Raw genomic sequence first — 24,965 nt, 5'->3', positions numbered from 1 at the left:
GACACAAAATGCTCACGCACAATATCACAGTTATGTTTCTCTTCAATCCTGAGGATCCCATTAAATGTCTTTGTCACAGTGAAAGAGGTTCCATGCAGTCCCTGCATTTCTTTTTAAATGTACCTACGCAAGAGTACACAGTACGTTACCATTGCTTCAAAAAGTCTCGGGTCTGAGACAGTAACACAGCAGCTCGATTTGTACAAATGAAAAGATTCATAACTTTGGAAACGATAGATTTCCCATTCTCTGCATAGCATAAAGTTGACCTGTAAAGTGTAAAAGAGATGTTAAACATTAACAATATAGACAATCTTACACAATTAGAGAAAAGCAAACTTAACACAGCGCCCCTCCTCGTTTATTTGGTCAGTGCCGTCCACTCGTAGATAAAGCATGTGGGCTTTTAATAAAAAGTAATGGAGGCACTTGCTGGGCTTGCAGTTTGATTAGTATTTAGGCCATCATAAACCACCGACCCACAACAGATTCACAAGTCAACTGTCACGCACACGTCAGACGCGTTCAGCTTTGTGTTAAGTGCACCACAGATGAATCTATTGCCATAATGGAATGCAAATTGAATCAAAAACAACACTGTTCAAGGCTGCAGTCCAAGTTCATTCTGCCTTCCAGCCAAGGCTATTGCAGCGCTGGCGGCCCGAATCCCCACAGCTCATCCTTCCAGCACATCAAACCCTTCAGCGGAAGTGTCTGAAGAACAATTTGAGCGACATCAAATCCTTTAAACTTTCCTCCCAGCTGCAGACCCCACCATTGGCGACCACATCCCCGTTTTCTCTGCATATTTCAAAGCTGTGAGGAGAGACAATGCGATTAGCTACATGGACCACGGCGTGATACCTGTGAAATGAGAGCGAGGTCTGCCAAAGACATTTACCCTGGATAGTCCTAAGAGCTCTTATCTGAAGGTCCACAGCGTTCATTACTCAGAGGGCTGGTTTGGATTCTCCTCTGAGTCATACTAGTGGAGTAATGAGGGAAGATCAAGGACCTACTCCCTAAAGAGAGGAGCATATGGGGTAGTGTTCAGTTCAGTCATAATCCCAGACCACATCCTGACTAAACAACTGCCAAGACCATTTAAGAGGCCATGGTGGAGTCGAAAATATTTAAATAGCTCCTGAAAGGTACTGCCTACATTTTCTCAGAGGCTTGAAATACAACTATACCATTGAAACATGAGGATATTTGGCATTGTGACATTATTTATGACAATTAAGCAGCCACTTCAATTAATATTACATAAACACAAATATGTTATAATATGGTAATATGTAACACACACACACACACATACATATAGACCATTTCACAAGATGTAAACAACACTGGTCCAGAAGCACTTCCTGTTTCAGTTTAACACTACATAAAAGTTGGGATAAAATACAACCAACAGAACATTTAAAGTTACAGAATCAAAAAGTTAAACAAACATCTTTAAGATGTTTTCTTTACATGTGAAATAAAGAAAACAGTTACAAACTGAAACAGGAAGTGCTTCTGGACCAGTGTTGTTTACATCTTGTGAAATGGTCTATTTATATAATAAGTGTATATAATATATATATATATATATATTATAATATATGTATTTATATATATATCCACACTATATATATATATATATACACACACACACATTTAATATATATATATATATATATTTATATATATAATAAATATTATATATATATATATATATATATAATAGGTGTATATAATATATATATTATATTATGTGTGTATATATATTATATAATAAATTTATATATATATAATAAGTGTATATAATATATATGTATATATATATTATAATATGCGTGTATATATATTATATATATATATATATATATATTATATAATATATTTATACTTATATATATATATATATATATATACACACGCACACACACACACACACACACATGTATTATATACAAATAAATATAAATATATATATATATATATATATATATAAAATATTATATATATAATAAGTGTGTATAATATATTATATTATAATATGCGTGTATATATATTATATAATATATATATATATATATATATATATAGACCATTTTGCAAGATGTAAACAACACTGGTCCAGAAGCACTTCCTGTTTCAGTCTAACACTACATAAAAGCAGGAATAAAATACAACCAACAGAACATAAAACTGAATCAAAAAGTTAAACAAACACCTTAAAGATGTTTTCTTTACATGTGAAATAAAGAAAACAGTTACAAACTGAAACAGGAAGTGTTTCTGGACCAGTGTTGTTTACATCTTGCAAAATGGTCTATATATATATATATATATATATATATATATATATATATATATAAATAATATGTATGTGCTGTCAAACCAAAAAAAAAAGTTAAAAGGTTGTCTGTAACACATTTGTGTTTATATAATATTAATTGATATATATATACATATATATGTGTGAGAAATATACAGTATATATATTTTTAAACACATTATATATATATATGATATACTTTTTTTTACACATACTTTTTACATAATTGAATTACTGTATTAAAACGTTTTTACTTGAAATATATGTCGAACATTTTTATTTTAGTTACATTCGCCTATTTATGCCATCTGATCTTAAAGTCTGAAAAAGCTTTTGTTGAATTCTTATATTTGCTCTCATTTCTTGAGTATAAACAGATCTCTTCCATTACCTAATGAGCATTTCCTAAAAATTGGGTGGTAGTTACTTACCAGGGCCAGGTGAGGCCATGACAGCATGGCTGGAACCTGCAGCGGTGGGGTGATAGAGCGACGCCAGGTTGTTGGGCGTGTAGGTGCGGAGCAGGTTGAGGACATTCCAGTCAGCCTGCATGTTACTGGGAGACGGCGTAGGAGTCACCTTAACCGAAGCCAAGGGTGAGTTCGCCTGCAACAAGGTTTTGGTATTTCTGCCGGAGGGCACGAGCCTGTTGAAATCCTCTCCAAGCCGTCCAGATGTGGCATGTGGAGGCTCAAAGGACTTCTGTCTCTTGCTAGAGGGTTCGCCGACATCCATTTGCGCCAAGTTTCGGAAACGGTCCGAAAGGCAAAGTCTAGCTGGATCCGTGGGCCATACCATTCCGTTTTTGCCCATACTTGCCCTCTGACTCATCTCATGATCCAGGCCAGGCCTCTTCTTGGACAACTCTCGATCATTTACAATTGGCACATTTAGTTTTCTGCTAGATTCTTGCTCTGAGATTCTAGATAGCGAGCCGGTTGCATCCGATTCCCTGCCCCGCTGACCCTCCTGGTGCTGTTCTCTCCAGCGCTCTTTTGCAGGAGAACTCTTAGACATCTGTGGATGCTTCGGAGCCCTCTCGCCAGGTTTTTCCGGCTGCCTGGGTGGGGATTTGGTCCGACGGGGATGCTTCTTGTTGATGCTGGGCAAAGGAGTGACGTCTTTGCCCTCAAGAGCCGGGGGGCAACCAGTGTACCGTTTCAGTTTCTGAGGTCCCCTGTATCCGTTCTTCTTGACGTCCAACTTCTCCTTGTGGATGAGCTTTTTATGCATCAGGAGAACCTCAGGGTAAAGGGTTTCATAGGAGCAAGAGGTACATGTGTTGGTCAGTAACAGGTTTCTGGGTACTGAGGTAGCAGATACAGAAAGAGACACTTTGAGGGAAAGATTCAACGGTGCCTCAGAAGGCTCTTTCTCCTCCATCTTCAGGTCTACCGGTACTGGGTATGTTTTGTTGACCTCACTCGCAGGGGCTGCGACAGGAGAACTTGCATCCTCTTGCTTTACTTGAATGAAAGGACTTGTGCTGGTAATAATGGCCTGGCTCATGCCTGGTTCACGTTTAACACTAACAGGGAGAGGTTTAGGAGCAAGCCATTGTTTGGCTGGTTTTAAGGCTTGTTTGTCATTATTCTTGGGAGGTTCGATGGCCTTGATGACATTTCTAGTAGACGACGTTGCAGGAATGTTCGGGATTTCCGTGAAAGGTTTATCTTTGTGACGTCTGTCTAAATGGTACCTCAAAGACGTTTTCTGTGCAGCAGCATAGTCACAATATTCACATTTATAAGGTTTTTCACCTGTGAAATGAAAAGAGAGACGCCAATATTTCAATAAACAATCAGTGCCAAAAGAAACATCCTGAAATAGAAGAAAAAGTACTAACCAGTATGTGTCCTGAGATGAATATTGAGGTAATAATTCGAGCGGAAAGTCTTGCCACAGTAACTGCATTTTCTTGGAGCAAGAATTTTGAGCTTCATTTTACCTGATCCATCCTCACTTTTATCTGTAGGACAAAGAGAGACATGTTTAACACATGTAAAACATGGTGACCTATAACAGAAAATAAACACTGAAAGATGAACATAAATCATACTATAGTACAGAATGCCCTTAAGTAAAGTATGAAAGCTTAAAGTCCTCTCTTGACCAGCAGAGGGAGCTTTAAGTTCTTCACTAATACAAAAACAGGTTTGTGTGAAAATGATATTGAACCATTGAGGAGTACTCTAGCTTCTCCTGTAATAAAGAGTGCACATTTCTTTGGTAATTATGCTGTCTGCATCACGTGCATAATTTAACAAGGTGATGCCAATTATGAGGACCAATGTCTGACAGATGATGATTCATTGTTTATACCAAGCAATCAAAAACTAATTAAAATGTGAACGCAACAACAAACACTTTGGTAATAATACCTGGATTAAAGGCGTCAACCGGCACTCCCTCTTCCGAGCCATCCTCGGAGTACTCCTCGGCTCGGTCGAAAGATGAACTGCTGCACGAGCCTACACTTTGGGCCCTCCCCTCTACAGGTGTGGTTGGGCTCTCCGCTCCTCCTCTGCTCTTGTGGATTCGAGAATGAAGGACCAACTGATGGTATGTCCTGAAGATCTTGCCACACTCTTCACAGTTTGTTGGCTTGTCTTTACGAATCAGACCTTTTTGCTCAGGTGATGGGGAAGGAGTCTCAGTAGGCTTGAGTTCACTTCTTAGGGCTCGCCTGACTGGTTTATCTCCACCGCCAGAAGCCCAGATGGCCCCCAGTTCCTCTTTCTCAGAACCAGAGTCCTCGTTGTCAGAGTTGGAGTCCGCGTTGAGCTCCTTGGCCAAGTTTGGACCTGCCGCGATCTTGCCCCTGGTGGCCAATTGCCACGCCTGGTAGGTGTTGAAAGGATCGAGTTGTGATATCCAGCGTCCAGACGGGGAATTGTTTTCAGCTTCTCGCGCTCCAGACGGATGCAACTGTAAGGTCTGCAAAAACGACTTCTGAGATTCAGGAACCTCCTCGGCAGGCTGGCTGACAAGGGGGGCGTTCTCGTCTACTTCCGGTTCCCGATTGTGGACTTTGCTGTGCTCAGCCAGAACTTCCTTGTTGAGGAAAAAGAAGCCACATACCATGCACATTTTGTACGACGTGACAACAGGTGATGGGGGTTGGTCTTGGATGACGTCATTGACGGTAGTTGGGATCTCCAGGTCCTGGTTTTTGTTTTTAGACCCAGCCTTTCCACCATGGGTTCTCATGTGGTTCTTTAGGAACCACGGCTCTTTGAAACGACGTCCACAGAGGCCGCAGCAGTACGTGAAAGAGTCCTTGTGTTTCCTCATGTGCGTTTCCAACTCCGTCGCATCTGCGACAGCCTGGCCGCACACAGCGCAACAGAGCTCCTCATTCTTCACCACAGCCGGGCAGCTCTTAGAACGGGCCCTGTCGCTGGGAGTTAAGAACTCCGCTTCCACGCGCAACACTGCGGGAGCATGGAATGTTGTGGGATGCTGGGATAGCAGGTGGGGTCCCAGGTCTTCCTGATGCAGGAAAGTCTCTTCGCAAAACATGCAGTCTAGAGGTAGGCTACTATCTGCCAGCGTGTCTGATTTTTCCACCAAGCTGGCGTGGGGCGTCATGCTAGACCCAGTGCCAGGCATACTTGCACTGCTGTGGCTGAGAATGTCATGACCTAGTCCATCAGGACTTTCCACAAATGGGATCAATGGGTGGGTAGGCATGTCAGCAGGAATTTACTTGGGAATTTTCTTATTTAGTTTCAGTTGAAAGCTTGTACGAAACAATATGTTGAACGTTACAAGACATGTGAAAGTAGAGTCATTCTTTTGAAATACTCACGAAGGAGGATATGCATGAGATAACAAAATACCAAATACTCTTAACATTTCCATGGTACTTTTCACATTTGATTTTCAGAACAGCACGTTTGCTACGAGTTTCTGTAAACCCCTATGATCCATCCTATACAGGAGAAGCAGTCGGGGCTTGCCAGTCACTGGGAAATAAACTCGATCAGTTGATTTCTTGTGATTCACACGGAGGAATTGTCCTGACAGGCAAAACCTGAAAAAGAAGAAAAGGACAAAGTCAGGTGTGGCCACTTCCGTGGAATGCAATCAACTCAGGACTGCACTTACAAATACAAACACAAATGATTCAATTAATGCGGGGGACAAGCACTCATCTGTTTTGGACTGTTACTCGAGATGAAGCATGATGTCACATGGATAGTTCAAAAGATTAGCAAGCACATTGAGGTTTAGCTTAAGTTTCTAAGTAAACTGGAGAACAAACAAAAGTTTAACTTATCAAAGTGGAACAAATACAGAGAAAATGATAATCTACACTCATTGGTCAAAATAGAAGCATACATTTAACATTGTTATAGCATACATCAGAGGATTGTTTTAATTTAGGATATATGAAGAGTTCAGATGCAAAAGCCTCTAAATGCCAATTGAAATTTTCTTCTTTAATGATGATTTTTTATCAAACTTGTGTATTTAAGTTCAGTAATTTCACTTCAATGGCAATAATAATTACCTATTAATTGTTATTTAAGTGAAATTACTGAACTTAAATATACAAGTTTGATAAAAATCATCATTAAAGAAGAAAATTTCAAATGGCATTTAGAGGCTTTTGCATCTGAACTCTTCATATTTAAATATTGTTTAATTGTTTAAGGAAACATGTACTGAGTGCAATGCAATAGCAAGCTAGATGTTAAAAATCTGGGCAAACAGTCAAGTATCTGAATTGGGAATGAACTAGCAGCTAGGTGGTTGTTGGGGGTACAGTGTTAGTCTATAATAATTGTGCCCTTGAGAAAAGTCCTTAACACTAAATTACTCCTGTGGGATGGTCGCTGCACCATGCCCAATGTAAATGAAAGGAATAGACATGTTTAATCAGGATATTAGGTTAAAATATATGTTTTATAAAATGTATATGCCAAATTGGTCTCCTTTTCTTTTGTTTTTTAACCTTTTTACTGTATATCAACTTTAGTGGTCCAGCAGTGTGACAAATACATTTTGTGTACACAAATATCCCATGTAGTAATCTCAAATGATAAGAGGTCATAAAAACTGAATGCACAAATGTAATGCATTGCAAAAAGCTTAATATGTCACACAACACCACAGGACAGCTCTAAATAAGAAGCCATTTTATAACTTCAATGTAAACAACTAGCATTTGATGTAATTTGTCTTTTTTTAACATAAATGAAATGGAAACTACCAAATAAGTACGTCACAAAGCAGTACTGTGAAATTTAGGTGTGCCTGGAAAAAATTCCTAGTCTATAAATCAGGCTTTGTACCATAGACTTATTATTCGAAGAAACTTTAGGGACAACTTTAAATTAACCACCCATTTTTTCTGAGACTAACAGAAAAATCAACGATTCTATGATTCGTATACAAGTGTCATCTTTTAAGACAATAGACCCCTATGATATAGCTTTAAATAATTGTGAATTTAATGAATTTATGTGACCATTTCTCTCTAGATATTATGTTCCTTCTATCTATCTATCTTATCTATGGAGCAAGATTTTTTTTTTTTTGGAAAGAATATACTACTAAAACTTAAATGAAGAACACAAATTTGTAATAGACCATAAAACAAACATTATTCATTATTATGGAATTCTATGTCAACGTTGTTCATAAAGGAACAGTGAAAATGTTGCATCTAGCACCCAAGTGCCAACTGAAAGTATAATTTCAGTAAATACGTATACGCAACAAACAAAGAAAAGCATTGTGAGACCTAATAATTTATATAAGGTGCTCTGTATTGGTGCATTTACACAACTTGAAGGAAAAACCAGATTTCAAATCTTAGAAAGTTTTTCAGGGACAAAACTGACGAAATTGTTTAGATGAATTACTGTGAGGCAACAGGAAGCCAGAGCCTTATGCCTATCTACAGCTGTGTCCTTCACAATATCTGCTAAACTTTACTCGTGAGGCCCAAGGTGGAGCATTGTTCTGCAACCTTAGCCTACCTTCCATGCTGAAACAAGCCATTAAATATGGGCAACCACATTCATCTTTCTCTTAGAACATTATTAATTGACATCCAAGATTAATATACATCACTCTTATCAAGCCTATTACAAGGTTTTAGGCAACACGCCAATCATTTGTAAACTGCGTACTTATTTTACAATACCTAAAATACAAAGCATAATCAAAATCACTCAAATGACAATCTCTACATCCCTACATCCACACTACTAGTACAAATCACTTTTCGGGAAACCATGCGCAACACAAAAATAGGCTTTGCTAACGTTAGGCATTGAAAAAAAGAGAAACAGAGGCTGAAGATCAAAAAAAAGAGAAGGCTGAAAAGGAAGCTTCAACACTTCAGTTATCTACAGAATAACCACTGTTTAAAAAAAAGCAAGTGAAAAAGAAAGAAAACAATCTGTGAATTCTTTTAGATTCTGCAGACATACTACTCTAATGGCAGGCCTTGCCATGCTGATCTCAACAAGCAACACTATTTGCTTCTCACAGCAATCGCAAAGTAATCCTGAATTTACTTCTAAATGCACAAAAGTTATCTAAAAAAAACTAAATAGTACAAAGTTATTCAACTGTTAACGACTCCACCTATACTTGCATCATTATAATAGCCTAAAACACGGTTAGTTGACATGCTGAAGAAACAGCTAGGGACCAGCTGGTGTTTGTCTTACTCTTTTGTTTGGGCTTTGCCATGCAACCTGTTCACAAGAATAGCGCGTTTGTTGGCCCCAAAACCATCCAAATTTATCAATAAGTGTTCTTAAAGACACAGTGTCAGTTAGTACACTTATTGTAATTGTCTTATAGAGCAATAAATGGTGCAGTTGGCTCATGCAAATAAGCTAAGTGAAAAACAGGTTATTATACCTTAAGAAAAACACTATGAGTGCCCTTTAGAGGGGGAAAAAACAGCGTTGCTCAGTAATTATCTCAGAAAAAGCTCTCAACTGTAATCCTGACGTCAAACAAAAACATTTATGAATAAAGTAGAACATATCTATATAAATAAACACACTTTGCAGGTGATATATAACACACACATGCTAATGTATATATACTTTATATATAGATGTTTTTACTTTATATTAACTATATATATATATACATTGATATATAAATGCATTTTATATATCATCTGATAAATATATACACACATTTATATATTCAAACGAAGCACTTGACGTCGAGCACCACTGTGTGTATGTGACTAAGAATGTGGCAATGGCTGATTAAAAGAACGGTTACTGACGTCATAATGCAAAGTTTAAAAGTATCGATTTTCCAAAAACATAATAGAAACTATGTTCTAAACGAAACGTGCGTTCTAAACGAAATCATGGCATATATAAATAATAATGCCTCGTGTGTGGAAGCATGCCTTTAATGTAGCTGTAATTTCCTGACACGTGATCATTCTAACTTGATCAGCAACCCTAGAGACTGCTAGTAGTTATTTTACTACATACCTCGCCAATATACCTGCATGCCCTGTTTTTCTTTTCTTTTCTTTTCTATTTTTTTGTTTCTATCTTGGCATGCGATACAAAACTCCTCCCTAGCTACAGTTAAGATGTTTTTTACTACAGAACAATGAGATCACTATATGGTCAAGTATAGAAATAACATATAACCATCAACATAGTTTGATGGAAGAAACTATACAAACAAGACAGAATAGATGTTCAAACAAAATGAATAACATAAAATCATTAAAATCATCAGTTTGACAAACAAATAAGTTCCTTCTTCTTTGTATCTATTAGAATAAATTATTTTTCGATGGCTGCATCAAAAGCTATTATTTGTATAACATAACAGGTCGGGTAGCAAAATACAACTTTACCACTTTGTTTTTGGGGATGGCTGAAACTTTTGTCAAGTTGTTGTCTATTCTTTCCCCCTTTCAAGTTAAGGAAGAACATCAAAAGACCTTAATGCAGTTCCTGCATTACCAAAAAAAGACACCAACTTTCTCATCCTCTTCTATTTCGTCCCATATAATAGAGTGTTTGTTTTCAAATAAAGCCTTTGTTTGAGTTCGTTAACTTTGGTTAGTTAGATCAACCTGCGCTCGTGCTGATAATAGAAATTTGGCTAACGACACGCTAGCGATGAGTGATATAGAAAATAAGGAACTCACCCCCCATACCTACCATTATGTTCAGACTTCGTCAGGTATTCTTATTGTGAGCCAACAATCGCTATAGTAACTAATAACGTATATGGGATATTAGTTTGGTAGCTGGTTTTCTTTCTTTCTTTCTGGAAATCTGATTAGCTGAGTTAGCCAATTGTTAGCCGGACGAAATGCCTTGCTTTCAATGTTTGCAAATCACTCACTATGCAGCTGTTGCGTTCAGAGAGAGAGAGAGGGCGCGCTCCCGTGGGTAGCTGTGGATGTTCGATTCTTTAACGCACTGTTCTTTTGAGTCGAATGTACATTAAATGAATCATTTGGGCTGGTTCACAAAACCGGTGATGAATCAAAAACGTACAGCACGAGCAGTGGCCACATTCTCGAAAGAGTGACTGTTCGTTTAAGGACCTCAAATACATAAAGCACAATCAGGGTAGTTTGCTTACCTTAAAAGAGTGGGCTCGGTCGACCCTGTTCTTTGTTAGTGAATCTCATTCTTAACGGTTTCCGAATTCATCTGATTCACATAACAACAAAGTATCACTTTTGTTAAAGGGATAGTTCACCCAAAATACAAAAACATACCCTCATATTGTTGTCAACGTGAGTTTCTTTGTTCTGTTGTACACAAAATTATATATTTTGAAGAATATGGGTAACCTAACAGTTGCTGGTTATATATATATCCTAGGTCAACGGGGACCAGACAACAATTGGTTACCATTCTTAATATGTTCTTTTGTGTTTAACAGAACAAAGAAACTCATACAGGTTTAAAACAACATGAGGGTTAGAAAATTATGACTGTTTATTTTTGGTCAAAAAAAAAAAAAAAAAAAAAGCCAGTATGCTAAACATAATATCAGAAAGTTAAAAATAAAATTCCCTAGAAATATGTATAACATATAAAACAGATAAAACATAAAAATAACTATTTTATCAACACACAGGACTACAAAACAGAGTTGATTTTATTAAAACATACAACAAGTTATTCTAGTGTTGTTAAATATTATTTACAAGATTAATTATGTTTAGGCTGTCTAAATTTGGGCTGGAACAAATTAAACTTGGCCTACATTAAAAAAAAACGTATTAAACAACAACAACATGGGTAGTTTGACCACGCAGGTCCATTTTAAGGACCACGTGGTGACGTAATTTACGTACCAACGTAAAGGAATCATTGGATTTTTTTAACGAACTGTTTACATGAACCGTTCACGAAAATGAATCGGATGAGGCTGGGAGTCGCGTTCATGCAACCCAGTGCGTTCTGTGGAACGTCGCGACTCGCGCACCTCTGATCACATGACCCTCTCAACTATTCTTCTTATCTAGATTGTTACGTTGAAACTATTTTACGGTTATTGATTATTAAGAACTGAGGTATGAGCGTTATGCACAGCCTCTTATTATGTGAGGATGGCTTCCGTTAATAAGAAGGAAGTTAACAATAAGTATTAGGATTCATTTTTTTTTTTGCCAGCATTGTATACAAATGTCCTTTCAAAAACCCGGAGGTGCAGCTGGTACCCGTATGTTATTAGACCATAAGAAGAATAAAAACGTAAACATGTTTACTAAAAGTAACAAATAGCTTTTTATAAAAGACTATCCTCAGTTTATATTCTCTTAACAACGATAATTCTGCTAATAATCCATCTTGTCCACATAAATTTTGTTCATATGGCAGTTTTCACCTTCATCTGTGGGTAATTTTGTTTCTGCTAGTTTAAGCTAGCTATGCCTATAGCTTTAATGTTCATACATACATCACGAGTCATTTTTTTGTCCTAAAAAGTCAGCATTTCCAACACATCTTAAAATATGTATTATTCTGTGGTGGAAATGACATTTTGAATTTGAATAAAATTGTCCTTTGTCTTGTTAAAGTAAACTTCACAGCTAGCATTTTATTTATCCTAAAACTCACCATTAAATATGCTTAAAAATGTATAATTACACACAATAATATTGTTTTGTCCTGCTGCCTCGTGTCTAAAGGAGGGCTAAAAGGTATTTATTCCAGTTCATATAGCCACACCTTACTGTGGCATCATCCTAAAAACTTGCATTTAAAGCCCTGACCTCCTTTTTTTCCCAATACTTTTGACTAATGTCCATAATAGAGGTGAATAAAGTTGCTTTCTCTCCTTCCACAAGGATTCCATTCATTATTTCTTTCGCAAAACACAGATAAGCACTGAAACGTCACTATTCTGCAACTGCAAGAAACTAAAGGAAATTTGGCTGTTATTTGAGAGAACAGATACTTATCAAGTCCCCTGCATTGCTTCCCTCAACTCACACACACACACTATGTGGGGGAGGGTAGAGGGCTCACACAAGAAAACACATGAATGTAAAGGCATCAGGGTTCGTTACGGTTACTTTATAGGTTAAAAGTCAAAATTATATAGCATATTTAGAAGTAAAGATCGCTTTAGTCAAACTCATGTAGAAGAAAAGTACCATTCGGCATAATCGGTATTCAAATAAGCAAGTCTATTTTGTGCTTTGCATGAACAGTCAATCATTCAAGGAAAGTATATTTATTGTATTTATTTAATACAGAATAATAGTCATTACGTCACTCGTAATGCTTACTAAGATTGTGCCACAGGATTGTAACTGGAATAGGAGCGTACTCGGGATGTTATAGTTCATCAGAAGTGAGAAGTACTTTAAACACCCTCAGGCGAAGGACACAGAGCTGTTGTGCAATCATTCCGTTGAGAAAACATTGTTATTGACATTACTCAAATACAAAGACCAGGTTGATGCGTTTGTTTAAGCCTTTGTGTTTTTCTTCTGTTTCCATCCTAAATATGACCTTCAAAAACATGAAAAGTGCATCTATATATATATTCTTTATATTTAATATGGAAGGCTGCGTGTCCTTCTGCACCAGTCAAACTATTCTTTTCTTTAAGTTTGATATTATGCATGTGAATGAAGCGCTAACTTCCCCATCCCCCACTTCCACACCCAACCCTCATGGAAAGGAAGATGCAGCTCTTGGGAATCTCCCTAAAGCCCTTTGCTTTTGCATTGTTCTTGTATTTGCCTAGACCCTCATTGGTTTCATTTATGGAAACATTGTCATACATTATTTGATACTGTAAGAAATGACGTAGATTAGAATAAAATGAATGAAGAATGAAATGTCTATATTTAAATGTGGCTATTTGCATGCAAAGTGTATGAATTGAATGAATTACAGAATACTCTCTCTCTCTCTATATATATATATATATATACACACATTTTACTGCTTTTCTTGTACATGATTTTCTACCTGACTCAATTTTAACTGTCTTTTAACTCCAAACTGGGAAAGTCGGCAGTTCTGACGATTACGGACAAATAGTATATATAATAATATAATAATAGGTCAGTATAGTGTTTAGAATTTGTTTACATTACATTTACATTTATTGATTTAGCTGACGCTTTTATCCAAAGCGACTTACAATTGCTATATATGTCAGAGGTCGCACGCCTCTGGAGCAACTAGGGTTTAAGTGTCTTGCTCAGGGACACATTGGTGTCTCACAGTGGATTCGAACCCGGGTCTCTCACACCAAAGGCATGTGTCTTATCCACTGTGCTGTCACCACCCAACAATTTGTTAAAACTATGAATAACCAGTTTGGTTGTAAGTCTATGCTGGGCACAGACATGTGTTTATAAGCTCTTAAAGAGATAATTGCCAAATATAAGAACCAGAGCTCCTCCATGTTTATGAGTTTCTTAGATGCATCTAAAGCATTCAAAGAAAATGATTTATTAAATGAATCCAAAAAGGTGTACCCAAATATGTACATATTTTAACTGACTGGAATCCATAGCAAAATCAAGTATCTTGGCCATATCTTCACAGAAGACATGTCTAATGATGAAAACAGACTAATGATGGACACAGACAATGTGAAAGATTACCCCGTTTAAAACCCCTTAAGTGTCACGGGTCCACCGGTGGGCCCAAATCCATTATATTTTTAAAACAGTATTTTACCTAAACTAATCTTGACAAATTATATATCATTTGAAAGCTTAGAATCTCTAGTTTTTCAAAATATATTACACAGAAGCCGTAATTTATCAATTTGCAACAAGAATATTTTCATACTCTAAGGCGTGTTTAGACCTTTATTTTGAAATTGTGATGAACATGAAAAATCATGAAAGAAGGGTAGAAACCTGTTTGTTTTCATGCCAAGAGTTCAAAAGAAAGCCTCCATTCAATTATTTTATAATTATAATAATTATTTTTTCATATGGAAATGGCGGCGCCCTTATATGGGCAGTAATGGAGTCTGGGTGTCATCTAGTGAAAAAGTTTGGTACTGCCCCCAAACAAAATCTCACTGAAAGCTCATTTTTAGAGATATCAACCTTAAATTTGAAACACAACTTATTCCGATTTTTGGCTTTGATTTTTTTTTTTTTTTTTTGCAGTTTTAGAGTCGCCCAGGTTTTGAAAATACATATTTTATATAAAATATGAATAATTTTTTTTTTTTATATTGTACATTTTCATAAACTCAAACTTCTAGAACCTTTTTTGTGTTTCACATTCTTAATTTATTTCACTTCTACAAAAATCTGCAAAATGTCTTCTTTAAAACGAGACCAATCTTACGTCTATATTCCAAAGCATTCTTGAACTACAACCATTTAAGTTCGAAATGTGCATTAAGACATTGTACACGGCCCATCTTTGGACTAACTATAAAAAAGCCAGTCTGCAATGGCTTCCGGTGGCCTATAAAGGTCGTGTGCTTTTAAAGCGACCAAGATGGACTAGTGCGAATCACAACTCGAATTAACACTCTACAAGCAACTTTGCAAAAGTTAATGTATAGCTTTATCTAAATAAATCTGAGAATGAACCAACAAATATTAGATTTAGTGCAGTCTGCTACCAGTCCAAGCTGTGGAGACACTGGCTCAGTCTTTGTAAAATGCCTATTTAATTGTTGTTTCATTATTTGATGTGTGTGTGTCTTATATATTGGACCACGAGTCCGGAATAAAGTTGAATTGCATCTGAATTGAAATATATATATACACATAAACACACACACACACAAATCCAATTTGGCTCATTATTAATGCCCAAACCTTTGTAGTCTTATAAAGGATTTCTTTGGCTGGAACTTTTCATTTCTGTTCCCAAAGTCAAACCTCCCATTCTTTTGTAGCTACAGTAATTGCATTGAAGAGTGTCCGTCCAGGCAGTGTGATGTTGTATGGTTCCCATTCATCTCTGCAGTGAATGCTGGCTCACAGACCGATGCTGTATTGCGATCATTTCTCTGAGAAGGCTCTCAGTTGCAGCCCACAGCTGTCAGCAGGGCCACACAGTCCACAAATCCACATCAGTCTCTGTTCGGGACCCTCAGTTGTCCAAACATCTCCAGAAGCTCTTTTTTTGATTAAACGTTTGGTACACACTAAAAGATGTCACTGCCAACTCGCGAACCCAGTCGTTAAGTCTCCCGGTTGCTGGTTTCCATCAATGGAAAGTATTGCACAGCATGAAGGGGAAAAGTTGACAAGAATAGACCTTTAAAGATCTATCTATCAGTCTGTCTCTCAGTCTATCTATCTATCTATCTATCTACCTACCTACCTACCTACCTACCTACCTACCTACCTATCTATCTATCTATCTATCTATCTATCTATCTATCTGTCTGTCTGTCTGTCTGTCTGTCTATCTATCTATCTATCAATCTAACATCTATCTATCTATATATCTAATGTCTAACTATCTATCTATCTATCTATCTATCTATCTATCTATCTATCTATCTATCTATCTATCTATCTATCTATCTATCTATCTATCTATCTACCTACCTACCTATCTATCTATCTATCTATCTATCTATCTATCTATCTATCTATCTATCTATCTAATATCTATCTATCTATCTATCTGTCTGTCTGTCTGTCTGTCTGTCTATCTATCTATCTATCAATCTAACATCTATCTATCTATCTATATATCTAATGTCTAACTATCTATCTATCTATCTATCTATCTATCTATCTATCTATCTATCTATCTATCTATCTATCTATCTATCTATCTATCTGTCTGTCTGTCTGTCTATCTATTTATCTATCTGTCTGTCTATCTATCTATCTATCTATCTATCTATCTATCTATCTATCTATCTATCTATCTATCTATCTATCTAACTAATGTCTGTCTATCTATCTATCTATCTATCTATCTATCTATCTATCTATCTATCTATCTATCTATCTATCTATCTATCTATCTATCTATCTATCTATCTATCTATCTATCTATCTATCTATCTATCTATCTATCAGTATGTCTCTCAGTCTATCTATCTATCTATCTATCTATCTATCTATCTATCTATCTATCTATCTATCTATCTATCTATCTATCTATCTATCTATCTATCGCTAAGTAGATTACTTACAAATTTTAGTCAATTTCTGATTACACATTCGATAAAAATTATAGTTAGCAAGGTGATCCATTATATTACACATTTTAGGTAATAGCTACTTTTTGATTACTTTGACTAACTTTGAAGGAATAAATAAATCATAAATATATATATATATATATATATATATATATATATATATAATAAAAATGTGTTATATAATAAAAATATTTATAAAATATATATAAAAAAGACAAACGCCTTTCAAAGACAAAGTAATGCATGGTACTCATACATCTGATTATGAGGAGCCTATATCAAAAATGAATATAATCAAAGCTGTTTAATTAGTACACTCAGGTGGCCATTATCGGAAAATAAGCTCTTAGGAACCCCGTCAGGGTTTATTTTCATGATAATGTCAGGATGACTTCACATTATCACATAAATATACGATGACTCGCATTATCACAGTGTCCTGTGATATCGTTTACACCGCGTTAACTCCAGGGGGAGATATTAACAGAGCTCTGATGTCATCTCTTCTCCCATAAGACACTTTCAAAATTCACAGCAAATGAGTTTGTCAGAGGAAATACTGACAAGACAAACAAGATAACATTTGAAAGCATATACGCCAGCGCTACACTGATCTAAAACGAGAACATTTGAACTATTGATCTATAGGCCAGTTGATTCATTTACATGTATAAAGCTGAATTGCATTTCACCTGGATTATTCTTGCTCCATCCTGAGTCTCTGTCCCACAAACCAGCCTCGAATGTTAATCAAAGGCACCACATGTGACACAGAGGCCTCCCGCTCATTTCCCATTGTTCTGACATCACAAAGGCTTCGGGGGCAGAATCGGGAATGGCATTATTATGTCTGGGATGATAAAACCCTGTAAAAGACTTTATAGGTAGACTTGAATTAAATAATAGTTAAAAAAAAAAAAAAGCTTTCAGTTCAATGTTTTACACACAACCTTCTTACGCAATGCAACAAACTTGGATCCTGGTTTTGTCATGCAGTTTCGAAACAATTACAGTAAACGGTCATCAATAGTGAGGCGTCTCTGCTCAGATTAATCCATCTCTGAAGGAAATGATTGTTCATTAAAATACACTTCACAATTCCCACTGATCATTAAACAATGTAATCTCGCCCATCCAGTCCAACTAGATAGTTTGTCATGTTTCTCTGATAGTTCCACTTCCTAATAAGCTTGTTTTGCAGTCACAATAAATGTCCGGCCCTGTGCCGCGTCCTCGGCGCATGCTGAAAGGGGGTTGTGTTCCCCTGGGGATAATATCAAGCCGAATGGCCGGTCAGCCAATAATGACGGAGAAAAGTAGGGCAGAAGGCATCATCACAACATTTGGAGAAAGGAAAGCTTGTCACTGATCAGGTGACGTATGAATAACTTTTATAATGCTTTCATAAAACACACATACGACTAAAATAAAAAGAGTGGAGTAAACATAAAAACCCAATAAAATGCTCAAGAATTATTTCCTTACCCGTTAAAAAAATAAATGGAGAGTTCACTTTGAAATTCGTTTTTGAGATGTTTTAGCTTACCTCGAAGGCATCCAAGATGCAAGCGTCTTTGTTTCCGCAGTAGTTTCAATTGATATTTTTAGGTCAAACCGTTCTTGTCTGTCAGTCATATAATGCAGGTCTATGGTCACCACCTCAAAGAGCATGCATAGAGAAGTCCAAATTAATCATGATTTAATGACTCGTAAATGTAAGTACACATTGATGGCCTAAGACACGAAACGAGAACAGTATTTATATCGTTTTACTTCTTGTTACCACAGCCACAATGCGCCCACACCCTCAGATCACTTAGACGTGGCTGTGGTTACAAGAGGTAAAAACGATATAAATACTGCTCGTTTTCTCACACAAACCGCTCGTTTTGTGTCTTAGGCCAAATCTGTCAGGTGACATCACACTCGTGATACACGAAGCGCATTATGGGCGTAGCCGCCATTTGTAAGATATCATGCTGGGGTATTCTGTTGTTAAAGAATTGTTTTTTTTTTCATTATTTTTTTTTAAACTAAACCATCCTTAACATGACACTATATCATCATCATCAATACAGCAAACCTATCTGTTACAAACTTTAAAGGATTTATTTACATTCCTACCGAAGGATACAGTAACTTGGCGAAATGTCCGCGGGCTTTAAGAGATGTATAGATTTTAAATTGTTCACTGGTAACTTTATATGCGCTTATACCATAAACAAGATAGTTGACAATGCCCAAGTCGGAGGATGAGAAAGCAATGCGGGATTAAAGGGTTAGTTCACCCAAAAATGAAAATTCTGTCAGTATTTCCTCACCCTCATGTTGTTTCAACCCCGTAAGACCTTCGTTCATCTTCGGAACACAAATTAAGATATTTAAGATATTAAGATCGCTCCTGCATACAGTCCATAGGCTTCTTGAGGGACTGGCTCTTGCTGTCCCCGAAAAGTCATTAAAGACATCGTTAAAATAGTCCAAGTGACTACAGGGGCTCAATCTTAAGTTTATCAAACGACGAGAACACTTTTGTGCGCAAAAAAACAACAAAAATAACGACTTTATTTCAACTATTCACTTCCTTCTCCATGAGCCTGTAAGTCAGTTAACGTAGTGTGATTGCGTAGAGCTACGTCACACGTAGGCTCACTATTGGCCGACGCTGGTCATGTGTGTGTGATGCGTGTGACGTACAATAACAGAAGCTTACGCTATTAAACTAGTAACCTGACTCGCGCAGAGGGAGAAATAAACGAATAGTTGAAATAAAGTCGTTATTTTTGTTGTTTTTTTGCGCACAAAAGTGTTCTCGTCGTTTGATAAACTTAAGATTGAGTCCCTGTAGTCACTTGGACTATTTTAACGATGTCTTTAATGACTTTTCGAGGACAGCAAGAGCCAGTCCCTCAAGAAGCCTATGGACTGTATGCAGGAGCGATCTTAATATCTTAAATATCTTAATTTGTGTTCCGAAGATGAACGAAGGTCTTACGGGGTTGGAACAACATGAGGGTGAGTAAATACTGACATTTTTGGGTGAACTAACCCTTTAACACTCCAACTTGCTCATATATGGATCTACGTTCTGAATGGATGACAAATTCTCCAAAAAACAGTACCTGCCATATTTATCGAGTTACGCATGTGTGTCTGTGTTTAACTCCTAAAGTTACAGCCGCGTCTCCGGTTTCCGCCATTTTCAAATACAACGACAACAACTCCTCTCCCATACACTCTTAGAAGAAAAGGTTCTATATAGAACCTTAAAAGGTTCTATCAGCGCTACGTATTTGGAACTCCAAAATGGCTCTATATAGAACCATTTTTTGGTAATAGGTTCTATACACTCTTAAAAAAGGGTTCCTCTGGGTTCTATATATTCATACTTGGCCAATAGAACCTTTTACCAAAAAAATGGTTCTATATAGAACCATTTTGGAGTTCCATATATGAAGCGGGGGATGGAACCATTTTTGGTTCTAAATAGAACCATTTCTTCTAAGAGTGTGGCATCATGGGATAGTAAAGTGTCCGTCGTATGCACACTTCAGAATCTCGCCGAAAGTAGTAGGTCATCCGGGTATTTTTCGACTACTGTTTTTCCAATTCTATGATTTCGGACATACTACTCTGCTCGCGTACTGTTTTTCGCACACTATATATTAGGGAAGTATTTGATTTCAGACGCAGAAACATTGTTTTGTTCTAGAAAACAGTTCTAGAAAATTCCAGAAAGTCCCAAACAGTTCTAGAAAATGCTGCTTATAACGTTTGTTATTTGGTTGTTCACATTTTTTTATCTGAGGTGACCTTTTTTTAAATCATTGTTTTTAAGCAGAGTTTTAATCAATTTATGATATGGAAATCTTTCATTTGAAAAATAGTCCTTGAATCATATTTTTGAATGATATTTAAAAGTGACTTTTCACCCATAAAACGGACAAATACACCCCTTGGTTATAATAAAGACTGTCAGATCACATTCACAAATCAAGTCTAATCTCTTTACAAATCAGCTTATAAAGCAAGCATTCCAGCGTTCGTTTTTCTTAAAACGCCAAGTTTAACTATTTGTCTTCTGCTAAAATAGTTTTGAAGGAGGTGGGCTTTGCTAATAAACCATCCAGAATGGGCCGAATGTTTCAAACTCCAGGCTGTGTGTGTGTTAGAGGCAGGTTAGGGCTCTTTTGTCCTGCAAATCCACCATTGAGGGTGAAAATCTTGGAGCTTTTGAAATGGAAACGTGCGGCTTGACGTGATGTGACACAGACGGTGGGGGAAAACGCTCTGATCCAGAATGTTAAGCTTTCGCCCTGACTGTGTACATGCTCACTAAAGGTCAACACCTCGTCTTGCTGACTATGTTGACTTTTTAAGTTTTTAACGAGGGAGGAATTCTATCGAAATCAACTCCTCTACAAAACTGTGCACTGGAAAACACCTTTGAAAATCACTTCCTGTCTCTTGAAAGGGAGATTACAATTACTCAAATGATGGACTTTGAAAAATGAGAACTATGTGTGCAAACAGAAACGATCTGCCTGTACAAGTCTCATACACTGCAACTCATAATAATTCAATAAATCATATAATATCAATAGAAAAAATCTATATAACAATAACAAAACAAAAAAAATGCAAATAATAACTTGAACATGAGCAGGTTACAGATGGTAATTGGAGCATAAAAAGTTTTATTTTGCTTTCAGTTCCTTTTTTAATGACGTACAAAGCAAGTATGAGGTGTGTGTAATATTTTAAGTGGATGACTCTTATAGCAGGAAATAGCCACATTCTCATTTTAAGAGACATTATTCATTTGAGTGACAATCCTGAATTGTATAATTTGAGTTAAAATGAAGATATTGCTGGTTTGGTGTTGATTATGAAGTAGTTGAGCCTTTACTGATGGAGCTTTGAGCAAAACCAGTCAAGTGGCGCTCACTGCAGAGCCAAATTACATCCAACTCCACCTCTATGGGTGTAATGGTTGGGTTTAGGGTGTGGCTGGACATATAGGGGAGGAGCTAGACGTCAAGCTCCCCCCACTGGCCCTGCAGCAAGCAGCCTCTCAAACTAGGAGAGAACCTATTGGTCACCGTGATTTTATTGATCCTGTAACAGCATTCCTGTCTAAAAATAGTCCTCTAAACCTAACCCTAACTTGTCCCTAAAGTCAGAAGGAAATGAAAAGCCTAAACTTGACATAAACTGTAAACCTGTCTCTCAAATCTGATTGGCCGATTGAAATGTTGTTCCAGGATCAGCAAGGATGTTGATCTAGGAATATGTTGCACTTAGTGAAATCTGAGAAGGTCCAGTGTAGAGACACCTTGTGGTGGAGAAATGAACTGTCTCAAAAATGTAACTGTTCATGAAATAAAATATGATGAAGAGAAACATTAAATATAGCCTACACTCTATAAAATGCTGCGTATAAAATTGGGTTGAATGTTGACAAACCCAGCGGTTGGGTTAAACTTTGTCCAATGTGCTGGGCAGCTTTATTTAACCCAACTATTGATTAAAAATGACTATATGGCTGGTTTAAAAATAACCCAAAATAGGTTGGAAATTAAAAATCACTTAACTAGAGGCAACAATAATACTAAAACTTATTAATAAATGTTCACTTTCAACACACTTCGGGTTCATTTTAAGAAATACAGTAATTTTTAAACAATAGTTAAGTTAAATAAAACTACCCAGCAGGTTAGGCAAACATTTAACCCAACCACTGAGTTAAAACAACTGTATATATATATATCTGTATGTATAAAATATAAATTATGATACATACTCACTCTCTCCATGTTCCTCAATCATGCGTGACTATCGTTCAAACAAGTTTCAAAAGATATTTTTGAGTGAGCTATTTAAAGGTCATCAGGCTTGTTTCAGGTTTGCGTGAGCGTCTCAGAGATATCACATCTCTCTAAGAGAAGCGTCCATGACAGTTATGATAGCGGTCATGGGTCTGCAGGACAATGCCAGCTCTGTTCACAAACCCTCTGTCAGCACACCACCAGCTCTCTTTAATACACTCAAACTTGAAGGCACCACACCTAATAAATCCTCCTCTAGCACTGAGACAACTAGATTGTTGTAACTTTATAGGGTGTGTGTGTGGGGTGGGTTCCCCACAAAGAGAATAACACACAAAGAGGGCATTTTTGGTCCAAATGAAGAAAACAACTTATATTTTTTTTAACTCTAAAAAACGCTGGATTGTTCTAACCCAAATTTGGGTCAAATATGGACAAACCCAAAAGTTGGGTTAAAAATGGCATCAAAAAATTGAACCCAATGGTTGGGTTTGTCCATATTTGACCCAAAGTTGGGTTAAAACAACTCAAATTTTTTAACAGTGTATGCAGAACGTTTTCTTTGTTCAGGGTTAAGGGTATGGGATATAATATACAGTTTGTACATCATACAAATCTTTATGTCTATGGAAAGTCCCAATAAAACATGAAAAGCCAGTGTGTGTCAACAGTATGTTGTAAGGTTTCACTTGTTACTACTACTTAACTACACTAGCTAAAGTGAACTAATGTGCAATACTTGTACATCATTTAACATTCTAATGTTAATTTCAACATTTAATTTTAAAATCAACAGTAGGTGATCAAAGGTGACAGATAATAGTAATTTATATTGTTACAAAAGAGTAAATGCTGTTCTTTTGACCTTTCTAATCATCAAAGAATCAAAGGTATCATAGTTTTTACACAAATATGAAGTTTCAACATTGATAATAATAATAAATGTTTCTTGAGCATCAAATCAGCATATTATCATGATTTCTGAAGGATCATGTGACACTGAAGCCTGGAGTAATGACACTGAAAATTCAGGAATATACATTGTATAATATATTAAAACGGTTATTTTAACTTCGAATACAACAGTATTACAGTATTTTAAATCGAATCAATGCAGCCTTGGTGAACATAAGAGACTTTTTTCAAAAACATTTGAAAAGTGCATATAATTTGTATAAATTTTGAAAGAATAATTAAATTGGGAGAATTAAGAGTGGCGTTATCTTTCGCCTGGGAACATGTCGGCCCCCTGAGGGTGTAGGAATCTGATCCATACTCTAATCTCTCTGTATCGGTGGTGACACACATCAGTGCTGACAGGGGTCCTCCCAGCAAACCCCCTCCCCCGGGCCAGGATCACACACACACACACACACACACAGCTGGGACTGCATGGGAACATGCACTGTACTCACAAGAAGTGCTGCTGGGAATGCCATGCATCTTTTGTCACATGTTAATTGTTTTCCAAATTTCGGTTGATACTGATACAGACTGCCAAAGATCTCTAGGGAAATATCACATTTCATAAACTAGATAGCTGTAGCCTAAATCATAATGTATCTTGAATGGATGGTGAGGTGATTAGGGACACCTAAACAAGCACCCCTAGGAACCACATATCATTTGCATAGCAAAACCCTGGCAAACAGCCACAATAAGTGGCGGCAAGTTTCACACCTGCAAAAAAAAGAGAGAGTTCTTCCTCTGTATTTTTGTTGTGTTTTTCAGTACGAATATGTAAACATTTTTAAATCAGGATACTTGAGAAGCAAAATGACTTGTCTTGTTGTACACTTAAAGGGATAGATCACTTTGAAAATATTTTTGGTATGTTTTAGTTTACCTCAAGGGCATCCAAGATGTAGGTGTCTTTGTTTCCGCAGTAGTTTCAATTTTGATATTTTTAGGTCAAACCGTTCTTGTCTCTCAGTCATTTAATGCAGGTCTATGGTCACCACCTCAAAGAGCATGCACAGAGAAGTCCAAATTAAACATGATTTAATGACTCGTGAATGTAAGATGGCCTAAGACACGAAACGAGCGGTTTGTGTGAGAAAACGAACAGTATTTATATCAGTTTGACCTCTTGTAACCACAGCCACGTCCAAGTGATATGAGAGCACGGGCGCTTTTTGGCTGTGGTAACAAGAGGTAAAAACTATATAAATACT

At 36.7% G+C, this 24,965-nt stretch overlaps 1 protein-coding gene across 2 annotated transcripts; it reads right to left on the bottom strand.

The window, feature by feature from the left end:
* Window positions 1-325: 325 nt before the first annotated feature.
* Window positions 326-10,969, bottom strand: znf217 (zinc finger protein 217). 2 transcript variants are annotated; one of them, XM_089124326.1, is made up of 6 exons: window positions 10,931-10,969; window positions 4,711-6,365; window positions 4,176-4,298; window positions 2,761-4,089; window positions 902-1,022; window positions 326-816 (listed from the first exon to the last, which is right to left on the bottom strand). In XM_089124326.1, exons 2-5 carry the CDS (start codon window positions 6,020-6,022, stop codon window positions 913-915), a joined length of 2,874 nt encoding a protein of 957 aa, XP_088980452.1. In that variant the 5' UTR covers window positions 6,023-6,365; window positions 10,931-10,969; the 3' UTR covers window positions 326-816; window positions 902-912. The 2 variants fall into 2 exon arrangements, with proteins under 2 accessions (XP_088980452.1, XP_039508370.2); XM_039652436.2 differs by lacking the exon at window positions 10,931-10,969 and adding an exon at window positions 10,501-10,753.
* Window positions 10,970-24,965: the final 13,996 nt, after the last annotated feature.

The sequence above is a fragment of the Pimephales promelas genome, chromosome 20, assembly GCF_988280905.1.
Source record: "Pimephales promelas chromosome 20, fPimPro1.hap1.1, whole genome shotgun sequence".
NCBI classification, from domain to species: domain Eukaryota; kingdom Metazoa; phylum Chordata; class Actinopteri; order Cypriniformes; family Leuciscidae; genus Pimephales; species Pimephales promelas.
This window is presented reverse-complemented; position numbering and strand designations above follow the sequence as displayed.